The 15,604-nt window shown below is 36.8% G+C and overlaps 1 protein-coding gene across 3 annotated transcripts in view; it reads left to right on the top strand.

The window, feature by feature from the left end:
* ARHGAP28 (Rho GTPase activating protein 28) overlaps positions 1–15,056 on the top strand; it is a 155,966-nt gene extending 140,910 nt beyond the window's left edge. For all 3 annotated transcript variants that reach the window (XM_075213329.1, XM_075213326.1, XM_075213328.1), the window contains 4 exons: positions 1,489–1,632; positions 6,866–6,993; positions 10,761–10,819; positions 13,333–15,056. In XM_075213329.1, the coding sequence (XP_075069430.1) occupies positions 1,489–1,632; positions 6,866–6,993; positions 10,761–10,819; positions 13,333–13,424 (423 nt within the window). In that variant the 3' untranslated portion in view covers positions 13,425–15,056. The remainder of the gene's footprint in view (positions 1–1,488; positions 1,633–6,865; positions 6,994–10,760; positions 10,820–13,332) is intronic.
* The last annotated feature ends 548 nt before the right edge of the window (positions 15,057–15,604 follow it).

The following is a 15,604-nucleotide window of genomic DNA, read 5'->3' as shown; positions in this document are numbered from 1 at the left end:
TTGGAGAGCTCCTATTATCCCTGTGGTACTCTCCCACACATGCCAGATTGTCAGTCCAGTGCTGGTAAGGGTGGAATTACAGCTATGAAAATTCTGTGTATGCCCCTGTGCGAATTCTCATCCTACTTTTCAAATTCATGTTTTAGTTTTGGAAAATCCCCTCGAAAATTATGTGATTGCCAATGAAAAAGGGTGTATGTAATTTTATTTAAAGAGACCACACAGGTCTCAACGAAACATCACTACCACGTTGGAATAAATATCCTTAATATTTGTTCTGCACTCTATAAGTGTCATCTGTTTCTTATATATATATATATATATATATATATATATATATATATATATATCTACAAGTTAACCCGTGCATGATACTCATGCATTCTAGTCAAATCAAGCTACTTAAGGTGTTAAAAAGGTTCTTGTCATGCATTTGGGCCATAGCCCAGGCCTCAACCCCCAACCACTCCCCACTGTCACCCCCGGCAACCACCAACCACTCCCAACTGTCACTTCTCCTTCAAGAAATATATTTATTTTTTTTAAAAAATCTTTGTAAACACTTTTAACAATTAACAAATTAAATTAACAAATTAAAAACATCTTAGTATACGAAATTTCAGCCCTTTCTGAATTTTTTTTTCCACACACACTAAGAATTTAGTAGGTCAGTGTATAACTCCACCCAGCAGGTGGCGCTGCAGCTTGGTTTTATTTTTTCCACACACACACAGACAGACTAACACACGCCACTAGACATTTATATTATAGATATATCTTCAGAAATAACATTTCACTTCAGTTTACAAAATTAGAGATGTTCAGTTAACAGATATATACAAATCTTATTTCTTTGCATTTTATCTTTTATAAATATGTACATACTTTTATCACTTGCATTTAATGTTAAGTTGCAACATGATCCATAAACATAAAAAATACTGCCACCGATTGGTCAAATTATGATGACGATTTTAGGATGTTTAGAATTACCAAAAATAATGTTTTTTTTTACAAGATAAGTACATTTTTATTGTAATGCCTGTATAAAAAATATAATAAATCATAAAAAAAATTTCCGGTGTTACAATAGTAATAGTGTATATTCTGTAAACTATCATTCAGGTGACCATGACTGTAATGTACAATTTCACTCAGTAAAGTTGATAAGCTTCCAGTGATAGTTAAGATCTATCCCACATCTGTGTGCCATGAACTGTATATAAAATGCAGCACGAAACCTGCAGGAACTTAGGCTCACGAAGTTCAAAACATTTATAATGCAAACCAGACCCGTCTTTGTGTTCCTGCTTTAAAAGTATAAATCCCTTTTGTTGTCACAAGACACATTTTCACCAGATTACAGAAACAAGCCTGCAAGTTATTATTTTTTAATGGTCACAAGCATGTGGAATGAAGCTACTAAAACCTACATAATAAAATCTATTTTAGAGTGGTTACAAACATTTGCTTCCTGCCTTAATACAGGTCCCTGCCTTCCTGATTTCACAAGTGCGGAAAATGAACGAAGCAGCTCAGCATAATAACAAGAAGCAACTCATATTTGATAAGAGCGTACGGAAGCTACTGAGGAGAAAGACCATGGAGCGCGAAAGGCCTGAAAGGAGAGAGGTGTGTTTTACTAAGTTCATCCAATGACCGCACTATCTACTCCCTGTCCACCAGATGTAAATCCTTGTGTGAAGTGAATGCACGTATGTGTCAACCCGTGTTGTGTACAGAGCAACTGAATGACTAATGGAATGATAATGATTATTTCCAGGCATAGTTACTAATATATCCTGGTGGAAAAACAGATCTTACTTAGAATTATTTGATGTTTAGTAACTGTAGCTTTTCAGGTAATAGTTATCTGTAGGCAGTAGAACATTTTGTGGTTGCCAACTCCATATGTCAGGCCACAGGTGGCACACAAACTCTTAACAGAGCAGTTGTGAGGAACATGTCCAGGCTTGAGCATGGTCAGGACCTCTATCTCCATATATCGAACTGCAAACTAGACTCAGCTGCCAGCTAAGTACATGATGAAGAGGTCCCACCACTAGTGGCTGCATCCGGTGCTAGCGAACTGATACAACTTATGTGAGAACAGCTCTATGTGTTGTAATATTTGGATAAGCAGAGTAAAGAAAATGGGCTCTACCAACTTGACATGACTTGTGAGGGAAATAAAAAGAATGTAACGTTAGGTCATCACTGTTTATTTTGCATGCTTCGGCAAGACTGATTTTCCTTGCAAATAGCTATTCCTCTGTTGAATCACTCTGTATGTCTCTACACTGGCTGCCTGTCTTCTACCGAATCCAATATAAAATACTGTTACTAACCTACAAGGCCATCAACAAAGCTGCACCAACATACATCTCCTCTCTTGTCTCAAAATATCTCCCAACTCGGCAACTCCGTTCTGCAAAAGATCTGCGTCTCTCATCCACCCTCATTACATCCTCCCATTCCCGGTTACAGGACTTTTTTCGGGCTGCACCCACTCTATGGAACTCTCTCCCTCGCACAATAAGACTCTCCTCTGTTCTACAAACTTTCAAACGTTCTCTGAAAACCTACCTATTCAGACAAGCTTATAATATTCCTCAACCACCATCTTAACCTCACTACCTTTAGCCTGTTACACAATTTCACACAAGACAACTACCCCCGGACCAACATTGTTGTGTGACAGGATCATTTAGCTTATGAGTCACCCTACCTTTGCAGTCTGGCTGGGCCAAGATGCAAAATGTATACTTAACCTCATGTGTCAATCTCCCATTGTCCCATAGATTGTAAGCTTGCGAGCAGGGCCTTCTCACCTCTTTGTCTGTTTTACCCAGTTTGTTTATTAGTTTATTACGTTTGTCCCCAATTGTAAAGCGCTACGGAATATGTTGGCGCTATATAAATAAATGATGATGATGATGATGATGATCACTGTTTACTTGCATTCAGTGACAATGTTCATACCAAATACCTTTAGATAAATTGCAAAAAACAAAACATTGCTTAAACAAAACATAGATGGAGTAAATGATGGGACACATGTATGAAACCCAATATATAAATTGTATATCTGAGAAGAAAAGTGAGAGCGTTGCTTGTGTTTATACAGACATTAACAGTGATAACTAATTCACAATGTTATTTAAAAGATGTCCATATGCCTAGCAGTAATCTCTATTGCAGGAAATATTGTAACAAAATAACTTGGCAATGAAAAGGTGGATGGAGAAATGGCTGCTTTGGGGGACATGTTACATTTTCAGGCATTACAGTGAAAGCTTTCATCATATATCAGCTATATAAATAACTGGACTTGACAAAGAAATCTATGTAATGTAAATAAGATTGAAAACACAGCAGGAAGTTAGATAAAGTCAGTTAGTAACGTTATGAGATTAATGCAGTCACAAGATATCTAATGGATGGTATTTCTTTAAAGCAGTCTTCTATGAAAATCTGTTAAGCGATTCACAAGATAAGATATGCGGGTAAGCTCCCATTATACAGTAATAAGTTCCATATTCATTATTAACCTTATTAGTGCAAGTATGTGCGTAATGTTATCAGTGTAGGCCTGGCATTTGTAGATTTGTCATGGCAGGTTTAAGATAAAGGAACAACATATACACTATCCTGGTGGAAGCATAGCTGTCATGTGCAATAAAGTAAACTTAGTGCTGGAAAAGAAATGGCTTTGTGTCATTTAGCTGGATAATACATATGAAATAACTGGTGTGCTTATACTTGGCTAAATAAGTACACCATGCTCTCTGTTAGGAAGTAGGTGCTTCTGCATCTAAGCAGGCAAAGGTTGAGTGACAGCTTCTCTATTGAAACCCACTCAGACTATTCACCTTTGCTTGAGCAATAGATGGAGTCAACTGACGATATAAACCCAGCTTTTTCTTGGCTCTGATTGTTATCTTGTGACCCTGAACCCAGCTTGCTATATGTTCTGAATCATTTCTGCCTGACAAAACCTTGGCCTGTACAAGGCACGAAATGATAGCCTACCACCTCCCAATGGCAGGCCAATTACTTAAATCTGCAAGGCAATCCCTATTAGCGCCTCCTGCCCTGTTTCTGCACATAGGACACTGCTGCTCCCACCCTCCTGTAACTTTTTATCCTCCCTTTCTTTTTGTTGTGTACTCCACTCTACCCCACTGCTTGATACCTCATACAAAACACACACACTATACCATCCAGACAATTTGTTACCAGAACAATTTGTTCCCAGAACAAGAAATTGGAGCATACTTCTAAAGGTGGGTAATACACATTTAGGATGCATTCCCAGTTTAGCAGTTGTCTATGGAGATTTTTTTAACCTGACAAAATGGTTCACTTATATGCATGCAAATATCTATGTAATTAAAAAAAAAAAGTTACAAATGTGACATAAAGATGTACCGATGTTCCCTTACTCTCATTACTTATTTAAGACACAAATTATACTGCAACAAACAGTTTTACAGCAGCCCAAGTAGAAGACATAATTAATTAGTGTTATAGTAAGCAGAGCTTTCAAGTGATGTTGTGCAGAATTCCTGCTGTGGATGCTAATCCCACAAATGGTCCCAAAAATCTTTTGGATTGATTCACTTATAAGCGCAGTGGAAGAATAGGTGCAATCGCACATTTTTGCTAATTGAAAAACATGTTTTTTGAACAAATGCCTATTATTTGAGAAGCAAACTAGACTGGGGTGCAAACAACCTTAAATTTAAACTTGGTTAAGTAAATATTAAAGTATTCTTTTGTTTTTTTGTCAAATAAACCCAAAACTTCACTTTAGTTCCAGATGTTGGAAGATGTTGAACAAGGTTTTTCTACCTAGCACATTTATCATTAAGTGGGCACCTAATGAGGCAGGCCAGGCTGGGGGGCATGGAGGCATCTACCCTCTGGGCTGGTCCCATAGTGAGCTAACTTGGGCTGTGTCACTGGGCCACCTGCATTTTTTTCCCTTTAAAATAGGCTGCTGAGTCAGGTCTTGCCTTCCAGGCTAAAAATTGACAGCCCTCCCCTGGCACCTAAACCTTTAACTTTGTATTATCCATTGGTGGTGTAAAGTAGAGACTTGGCAGTTGCACTACCCATGACATCCTGTCTAGTACAGCTTGGACCAGTCAACTGTGGTTTTAGTTCACATTTGCTCCCTTGAACATTGTTAGCAAATAACTCTCACTAAGGGCCATTTGTGAACCAAAAATCTGTGCATCCACAACACTTCTTTACGTGTAAGTTATGCTTGTCCACCAAGTGTATTTTAAGGTGCATTCCAACTTCACTGCCTCTGGAAACACCCCCACAAAAGCATGATGTGCCAAGTTTTGTTGTAGGGACAGAAAAGTACAATCCATTATATGCACAGAGACAAGAGACAATCTCTAGGGCCTCTTAGGTGAACATACATTTCAGGTCTTATCAGGAAAAGGCTGTGCGCCTGCCACAAAAGCAAGGTACGTTGTCCTCATAGCCAGCAATTCCATGTGCTGACCCACCGAACTAAACACACGATAGATGTACTTGTGTAAAAGTATAAAGACATGAGACGGAGCTATAATAGGCAGGGTAAACTGTGATACAGGACAAAAGGCAGGATTACCTAGCTACTAGCAAAAATAATGGTAAAATCGCTTTCAAACTAGCAATTAACAGAAGACTAAGGTACCTATTTATCAGGCCTTAAACTATGCAGAAACTTTGTTTCAGGCTGGTTTAGGCATTTTTAAGTATGACAGCAGTTTAACAAATGCCTAACCCAGAAGATATCAGCTGCACTAGGCAAAATATTGCATAATCGCTTAAATTCATCAAGCTCCGAAAGCTGAGCTTGACCTTGCTGGCTTGCGTCATCTGAAGATGTCGTTAGCCATTCAATCCTGTAGGGAGAGTATCGCCAGAGAGATCCTCTCCAGCAGCCTTCCTACTGTTCCATGTGCTGTTTAATGGAATTGACAACTACACATGCGTGATCCTTGGTCGTGCATGCGCAGTAAAGTCTCTAAGTCAGAACCCAGATGAGTCATTAGAAAAGAGTCATCGATGGGAAACCTTCTTGTTGGATGCGCTGTCCATACACAATTTTAGTAGTAAATTTCCCCCCTTAATTTATCTGTCATCACTGCAGTGACAAACATTTGCACATACATGGTAAGCCACCCACCACCTACAAGGTGCTTTGGCTAATAAGATGCTCCTAACTATAAATAGTAATAATGTCATCATATATTTTTAAATTTAAAGCAATTATCACCAAAAGCTATTCCAAAACTTCCAACAAGTAATAGAAGGAAAGCACTAATATGAAACCAATGCAAGTTGCTCCAGCAATTTATACATAGAAAAAGGTGCTAGATAGGGTTATGGGGCTTCAGCATTCAGCAGGTACCAGCAAAAAAAAACATTGGGAAGTTGGTCTTAATCTAGTACATAAAAAACAGTAGTCTCAGATGCATATATTTGCAAATATATGCTAAGCCATCCAGCACTTACAATGTACTTCTGCTAATCAGATGGTGCTAACACTAAACAGCACTTGCACAAAAGTAGGCATATTCCATTGCCAGTAGTTTTGAATTGTATAGTTCCTAAATGACCTATGTTATCTTGTATATATCTATGCAGTCAGAACCACAAACTGATGCCAGGATACCACTGTTTGCTGTGTCTGTAGATTCATGTGTATTGTTGGTAACTGAAGATGTCTATTTTCAAACAATAGAAGACTCTCTTGTAAAAGGTTAATTTGTGTTTTCTCCATCATCATTGATAAGCCCCAGAAAGGCAAAGGCAGTATGTGTGCTAGTTATTATAGTGCTGTTTTGCTTTTATATTTCAGTACTGTGATATACCTGAAGGAGTGATAAGAGTATACGCTCCATTGCACTCAAAGGTTTCCATGGCAATCCAGCTGAACAGTCGGACAAAAGCCAAAGACATCCTGGCGAGGTTTCAGTGTGAAAACAGGTGCAAAGAGATTATCTTTTATGTGTTTCCTTCCTTTTATTAATTTTATGGAAAATAATTGTTCCACAGTTGCCACTTATTTAAATGTAACATGATTTGGTGAATTGTTATTTTTTAATCTTTACATGTTTTGATGAAGAAATAAAATAGACCAATTATTTTAAAATATTATTTTAAAGTGGTTTACACCCCTCTTTACTTGCTCACTACCAATCACAGACCATCCTCTATGCCTCTGAATAACCTCTCCCCTTTTAAAAGTTCTGCCTCTGGTCCCTTTGAGGAATTGACATTCACAGAAGGTTAAGTGTGTAATATGTTTAATATACAGTATAGTATGTGTGCTAGAATTGTCATATCAGCCAAAAAGCTTGAACCATCCAGAATATCTTAATTCCTCTTTTGTAGAGCAACCATGATTTGTTTTTCTACTATTAATTTGCAGATTGTTATATTACTAAACTCTGCTGTGATTTGCAGAACTTCACCTCAGTGTATAAAAAAGATCATTATATAGCTATACACTTTTATTGTCACTTTCCACCTGACCTTTAAAAGAAGCAATGCTGTCATACTGTTGCTCACTGGTTCCAGCAGTACCACTGCTGACCACAGTACAACAGTACATTGCTGCCCTGCAGTGTGTAAGTTGAGGTTATATTTTTCAGTGGGCTTCCTGAATTCATCACAATACATTCAAGTATTGACTTTATTTGTTGTGTTAAAACTAGCCGATGCATACCAGCTATATTTTGCTAGTTTGCAATGTCTTGTGTTACATTCACTCTCTACTACATGCTTTGCTCATTGCTTTTATATCAAAGGACAAGCATCTTTGTTAGCAAACAGTATAAAATCGCATACAGTAACAGCGCTAGAGTACCGGATCACCACTAACCAATAACTGAATCCGTGATATTGATATATTAACCCACAGTTATTTATTACATTAAGTCAAACATATAATACATCTTGAATCAGTGCACTGGTGTATACAACACATAATAAAACAATATATAATATAATAAAAAGCATAACAACACATATAAATAGCTCTAATGCCAATAATGCAAATGGAACACAATAGTTTCTGTCCTCTGATGAAATCACCTGTGAGTGAAGAACGCGTCAGAAAAGAGTAACCACGGGTGAAGGAGACGTGTTCTCATTAATTTATCCCACTACAAACACCATTCAAGATTAACATTTTGGATGAGTACAGATTCATTTTACATACATTGTGTCTTTCATTAAAGTGGCATTATAGAATTAAGATCAGACACTAAAATATCCATGTTACGGGACTTTTCAATAGGAAGGCCTTTTTTCAACAGCTGCTGATTCAATTAGGTTTGTTACTCTTGGAAATGAAAGAAATCGATTTATATTTCTATCTTTTGTAAATGTTCCTAATCCAAGGGTTTAGAATTGACTAAAAGGAAGAGACTATTGTGTTCCATTTGCATTATTGGCATTAGAGCTAGTTATATGTGTTTTTATGCTTTTTATTATATTATATATTATTTTTTTATGTGGTGTATACACCAGTGCACTGATTCAAAATGTATTATATGTTGAACTTAATGTAATAAGTAACTGTGGGTTATTATATCAATATCACGGATTCAGTTAGTGGTGGTCTAGCACTGTCACTTTTGTTTATTGCTTGTACCTTTTTTTGAGAACCCACAAGTTCTGCACAGCTGCGGGTACTTGGCCACTAATTAACTAACCATTTGAGAACATAGTGTTACAGCGCCAGTAATACTTTTTGTGGTTTTATTTTTAAAATCCCATACAGTCATGGCCATTAGTTTTGAGAAAAGTATTGGTTTTCACTTTTCACAAAGTTTGCTGCTTCAGTGATTTTAGACCTTTTTGTCAGATGTTGCTATGATATACTGAAGTAAAATTACAAGCATTTCATAAGTGTTAAAGGCTTTTATTGACAATTACATTAGGTTTATGCAGAGTCAATATTTGCAGTGTTGACCATTCTTTTTGAAGACCTCTACATTTCGCCCTGGCATGCTGTCAATCAACTTTTGGGCCACATAATGAGTGATGGCCGCCCATTCTTGCCTAATCAATGCTTGGAGATTGTCAGAATTTGTGAGTTTTTATTTGTCCACCCGCCTCTTGGGGATTGACCACAAGTTCTCAATGGGATTAAGGTCTGGGGAGTTTCCTGGCCATGGACCCAAAATTTCGATGTTTTCATCCCGAGCCACTTAGTTATCACTTTTTCTTTATGGCAAGGTGCTCCGTCATGCTGGAAAAGGAATTGTTCATCACCAAACTGTTCTTGGATGGTTGGGAGAATTGCTCTTGGAGGATGTTTTGGTACCATTCTTTATTCATGGCTGTGTTCTTAGGGAAAATTGTGAGTGAGCCCACTCCCTAGGCTGAGAAGCAACCACATACATGAATGGTCTCAGAATGCTTTCCTGTTGGCATGATGCAGGACTGATGGTAGTGCTCACCTTTCTTTCTCCGGACAAGCAGTTTTCCAGATGCCCCAAACAATCTAAAAAGGGATTCATCAGAGAAAATGACTTTACCCCAGTTTTAGCAGTCCAATCCCTGTATCCTTTGCAGATTATAAGTCTGTCCCTGATGTTTTTCCTGGAGAGAAGTGGCTTATTTGCTATCCTCTAAAAGTCTTTGCCTCACTGTGCGTACAGATGCACTCACACCTGCCTGCTGCCATTCCTGAGCAAGCTCTGCACTGGTGGTGGCCCGATGCTGCAGCTCAATCATCTTTAGGAGATAATCCTGGCGCTTGCTGGACGTTCTTGAGTGCCCTGAAGCTTTCTTCACAACTATTGAACTTTTCTCCTTGAAGTTCTTGATGATCCGATAAATGGTTGATTTAGGTGCAATCTTACTAGCAGCAATATCCTTGCCTGTGAAACCCTTTTTGTGCAAAGCAATGATGACTGTACGTGTTTCCTTGCAGATACCCATGGTTAACAGTGGAAGAACAATGATTTCAAGCAACACCCTCCTTTTAAATCTTCCAGTCTGTTATTCTAACTCAATCAGCATGACAGAGTGATCTCCAGCTTTGTCCTTGTCAACACTCTAACCTGTGTTAACGAGAGAATCACTGACCTGATGTCAGCTGGTCCATTTGTGGCAGGGTTGAAATGCAGTGGAAATGTTTTTGGGTTAAAGTTCATTGTCATGACAAAGAGGGACTTTAAAATTAATTGCAATTCATCTGATCACTCATCATGACATTCTGGAGTATATGCAAATTGCCATCGTAAAAACTGAGGCAGCAGACTTTCTGAAAAATAATTTTTATGTCATTCTCAAAACTTTTGGCCATGACTGTATATCATACTGGTGTTATGTGAATCCTATAAAATTAGCACTGTCATTGGCACTACCACATTAAAGTGTTTCCATTAGAGACAGTTATTTGTTTATATTTTGCCAATTTTCCCACAATTGCAGTGCAATATTAAGTAACATCTGGGCTTTCTATTTAATTTATTTAATTCACTGAGGCTCTTTGTTGAAGGGCATATATTGATGACAGTAATAAAAAGGAACCAAACTATTTTGCTACAGATTGTCTACTTAGAATTCTGGAAGAAATTATTAGCACTCTCTTGAGAATACAGATTAGAGGCGCCAGCAATAGCAACTGGGATCAAAACATTTCAAACAATAAACTAGTTTTACATATTTAGCAAGGAAGACAACTACAAAGAGATTTTCCTGATCAGTGTGATAAATTGTTTATATTCCGTTTTCAGCCATGGGACAACTGACAAATCACACAACCAAAGTTTATATGAAATAGGAGGGAACATAGGTAAGCATAATTATTTATTAAAAAGTCTACTTAATATGATTGTTTGTATGACTGTAAAATGTTTTGAGTTTCATCATATGGTGCAAAAGCAAGGAGTTTTGGGGTACATATAATTGAGCTTTGTAAATAAGATCCACTGCCACTTTATCTTCCTGCTTGTAATGAAAGATAGAGAAGCCACCCGTTACTTAAGGTAAATGTGTGCCTCCTAATAAACTTTAGCATAATTGAACAAATACAAAATATACATTGCTACAGTTAAATTAAATAAATTATTGTTTTACATTTTAGCTTCTGAAAAACAGGAGCTGTTTTATATTTCATGAAATTTGGAAAACGCTCCTAAAATAAGTAAAGGATAAATTAATGAGTAAAGTTACAAATAAATGAGTAAATTTATAATGAGTAAAGTTACAAAGTTACAGTTACAAATTATAAAGGAAAGAAAAGTATGCCTGCCCTTACTATGTAATTCTGGTGTGGATAAAAGTAAAGTCAGCAAATGTCTGTTTTTATTGGCTGACCTATATTAGCCAATAAGAAGAGCCCATGAGAAGCAAGCTTGCAAAGGTGAAGACTGTGAGGCGGTGACTAAGGGCCTGATGCTGAGTTAGAAGCAAAGCAAAAAAGCAAGGAGCAAATTTGCCCCTTGGCAAAACCATGTTGCATTGGAGGGGGAGGTAAATTTAAAGTGTCCTAGATCAACTTTAAATTCTAGTGTAAAAGTAAATCTATCAAGTATTTGTGTACTATATGAAAAACATAGTATTTTCTATTTCTATAAATTAATTTGCACCCCTTGCATTGTAACATGGTTTGTCCAGGGCAAACCTACTTCATTGTTTTACTTGCTCCTAACTCAGCATCAGGCCCTATGTTGGTAATCTTATAACTTTACTAATGCATACGTTTTATCCCAGCTTGGCACATCTGAGTTTGCTTCAGGACAGGAAAATATCTTTAAAAATATTTTTTTGAAAATTCTCCCTACATTGAGTGGACTTTAAAAGCAACGTAAATTCATAAATCTAATGTAAAAGTGACGTTTAGCGATCATTCCCTTTGTCTCTACCAGCAATCTTCTTTTCTGTATCTTTTCGTCTTTACAATTATTTTTCCAACTGATGCCGTTTTTCCTGTTTTTTCTTTAATAAAAGCCAGACTCTTGGATCTTAACCAAACAAAGCTCAGTGAGCAAAGATTTTCCAGTGCTCGGTGCCTCTATAACTCAGAGATGATAAATTATTCTGTAATTACCTAGTTAATTTTACAACCTTTGTCTAAGTTTACTGCAAGAACAGCACTTTTTAAATACTTTGTTATTTGATTGATTTTCCTTGGGGTTTATTTATCAGACTAAAAACAGTTATTAGAAAAGAAGGTAGACTATGCTGTTTATCTATGGTTCTTCCGGAAAGTAAACTTTTTTATTCAGACTGTTTAGACTGATAGGCTCTTTTCAAAACTAGAATATATAATTATTATCTTTAATTCCAGGAACACTAAACAAAAATAAAATTTCCCGTAACCCACATTATGGGTCTCATGTAGAGTTGAGCGCAATATCCATCTAAGACGCAATCGGAAATTGCATCCAAAAATAAGAAAAAGTTACAGGGGTATATTGAGCCAGACACATCTAAGCTGCTGGTCATCACTATCAGTACATAACTTACACCAGTGATTGAGCACCTGCAAGTTTACGTACTCCTGAGAGGTACATATACATCTGAGTCGCATTTGCTCCAACACACCGTTACATACCCCTGCCTTCCTCAGTTCCACCCTTTCAATCGTAAGGGGCCGCATGAGGCTGTAAGCCCCGGCTCAGTCTGTATACAGCTTCATCCATAACTAGTGCGTTGTGGGCATGTGCAGAAGTAAAACGCAAATTATACGCTGAAAACACAAGTAGCGTCAAACTCTTCATGAGTCTATATACAGCATTATATATACTATAGTATCAAGTTTATAAAATTTTAATCTACACCAGTATATATTATGAACGTTGTAAGCAGGTCATTTGTATAAAGCAGGTACATTTTAGGTTTGTTAGTGACATTAAGTGTAATGTCTGAAACTTCAGACCTGAGATTCACAAATCAGAGATGTGCACAGCTCTGTATCTGTGACCCCCAGTGAACTTAACCTGGTCCCAACAATACAGCGTTTGTGGCAGACATGTAAGAGAGGTGGCAAAACATGATTCCTTAACTGTAGAACTATCCAATCATGTACCTCCAACGCCAAGACATCACATCTCTGCCCCTTCAACATTTAGTTACAAACGCTGCTAATCCACCCTCTGCATATTTTAGCATCATGGCTCTCCTTCAGATATAACATGATCTGCTGTCTGAAAACAAAATAGCTTATTATACAGGTTTTAGCACAGCCTTAGGGGTAAAATGTTCTTATATATTATGAATTGACAAATGTATTGTTAAAACTAAATTAAAGGCATTGTCATTTTCATCTATCAGTAATTAAACTAATGACTCTTTTTATTCTAGGAGAACATTGCTTAGACCCTGATACCTATATGCTGGATGTATATCATGTTAACCCCCAGGCAGAATGGATTTTAAAGCCAAAAAACAGCTGAAAGTAGTGAATAGTCCCCCAACAACCTCAACGATGAACTGCACTGATGGACTGTATTGGACTGAATGCAGTGTAGCTGCTGCTAAGGCTGGCAGTGCTCAGTATGGTGGAATGTAAAGGCATGGGTGCTACAAGAGCAAACACTAATCCTGTGGAGAGAACCTGAGGACTTTGGACACGTGTCTTTATGGCATATAAATTATGCTAATAAAGTATCTTTCTTTATAAGAAATATAACACTACCAGGAAACTGCCAACCCGTGGGACCCTTAGTTTTTTTTATCCTTCTAAAAGTATTATTGCTGACACACAGATGTGGTGTTGACATCTGTGTTTCTCTTCTCTGCTGGACAGACTTTGAAACACAAAGCCCTTTAATAATGGGGAACATTTTTTTTCTTTTAGATATTTTTCATACAAAATGTGTAGGATGAAAGGAATACTTGTATCTCAGAAGAAATATTTAACGCAGCTATTGTACACTCATTTGTATAGGAATCACTATGTTTGTACATTTACATTTTTATATCTATTTGTAGATATATTGTAATGCTTTTGTATGTGTTTTAAATATTTCTTCTTTGCACATATTTAACATATGTGTAAAGTATCTGTCATTACTTCAGTATTCACATTTAATAATATGTCTTAACTCTCACAATGGCAAGTGCCTCCTCTGTGTGTCAGGAGTGATTTTACTAGTTGACGTGTTTTAAATGGAAATATCTAGGCATCTTGTTAACTGGTATATCTGCTATAGACTTTAGCCTTCAGTCTTGCATTACTTGTTTATTAGGTTGCAGATTTGTATGAAAGTGAATTCACTTGTATATGTGTAACTTATGACAATCCAGTGTTTAACAGCAAGGTGCTTCATTTTGTGAAAACACATAATTATTTCTCAAATGGATAAAATGCTTCCATCCTCATATAACTGGATATTTGACATTTATTTTCACTTTAAAACTCACATTTAGTACATGTGGTATGTTAAAAAAAAATGTGTAAAATGTCTTAATCTCATTCTAGTGTAATCTCTATATTTCATGTATTCAGCCTGGGTACAGATCTGCCTTCTGCCCGCCACTGAGTCACTTCTTCCATGTCATGTCGCACTAATGGGTACGTGTGGGGTCCTCTATGTCTTCAGAATATTATCAGCACGTCAGCGGGGGTGACATTGCTCTGTAACTACAAATTATCACATGATAGTGAATAATGTAGGAAGAGGGCATTCTGAAATAAAGAATAATGTAAGCATTTCAAATTTCTTATAGTCATATCATATGTCTGAATTTGAAAGAGAACAATTAAATCCCCAATTGCTGCTAGGGATACCTCTAATGAAAACATTTCAAATTCTTATTTATAAATGATATAGAATCTGATCTTGTTTGCACCAGGCTTTTGTTTGTAACTAATGTTTTGGAAAGGTATTTCCAAAGCTTGTGCTGTGGCCTTCTTAGTTACAATGTGGTGGTCTGTAATTATTGTTCAAAATAAAGTAATGGCAAATACTTGCTCTTTATAATTGGCTGTATGTATAGGTGTACTAAGTATATCTATTAGCACTTCTATGTACAGTATGTAGTATGAAACACAATACTGTCAGATTAAATCTCTAATACACGAATTAGATGTATGTAGATGTGTTTTAATAATTACATGTGCCTTTTTGCTTTGATAAAACAAAAAATTAAGGTAGCACGTTTTCTCTTTATTTATTAAATGACGTGCCCATATAACATGCAGAAACGTTAGCTGCTTTGCTAACTGAACCATCAAGCAAAAGTTTTCATTCACAGGTGGCCGGTGAACAGTACAAATCCATGCTTGTTTTTTAAAAATAAAAGAAGAAATGTTAATTTTATAGAGAAATGATTTTGTAATTTGTGTGCTTCTCCAATACTCTGTATACATACCACCCGACAATACAAATGCAAAAGAGTTTCAAATCTAAGATGGTTTACAATACAGAGAAATACATTTTTCTTGCATTTTTCTTAAACACAATAAACCTACACTATATGGACAAAAGTATTTGGCCACAACTGTTAATTATTGAGTTGAGGTGTTTCAATCAGACCCGTTGCAAGGTGTATAAAACCAAGCACCTAGCCATGCAGTCTCCATTTGCAAACATTTGTGATACAAAATGGGTCGTTCTGAAGAGCTCAGTGA

The sequence above is a fragment of the Mixophyes fleayi genome, chromosome 5 (genome assembly GCF_038048845.1).
Source record: "Mixophyes fleayi isolate aMixFle1 chromosome 5, aMixFle1.hap1, whole genome shotgun sequence".
NCBI classification, from domain to species: domain Eukaryota; kingdom Metazoa; phylum Chordata; class Amphibia; order Anura; family Limnodynastidae; genus Mixophyes; species Mixophyes fleayi.
This window is presented reverse-complemented; position numbering and strand designations above follow the sequence as displayed.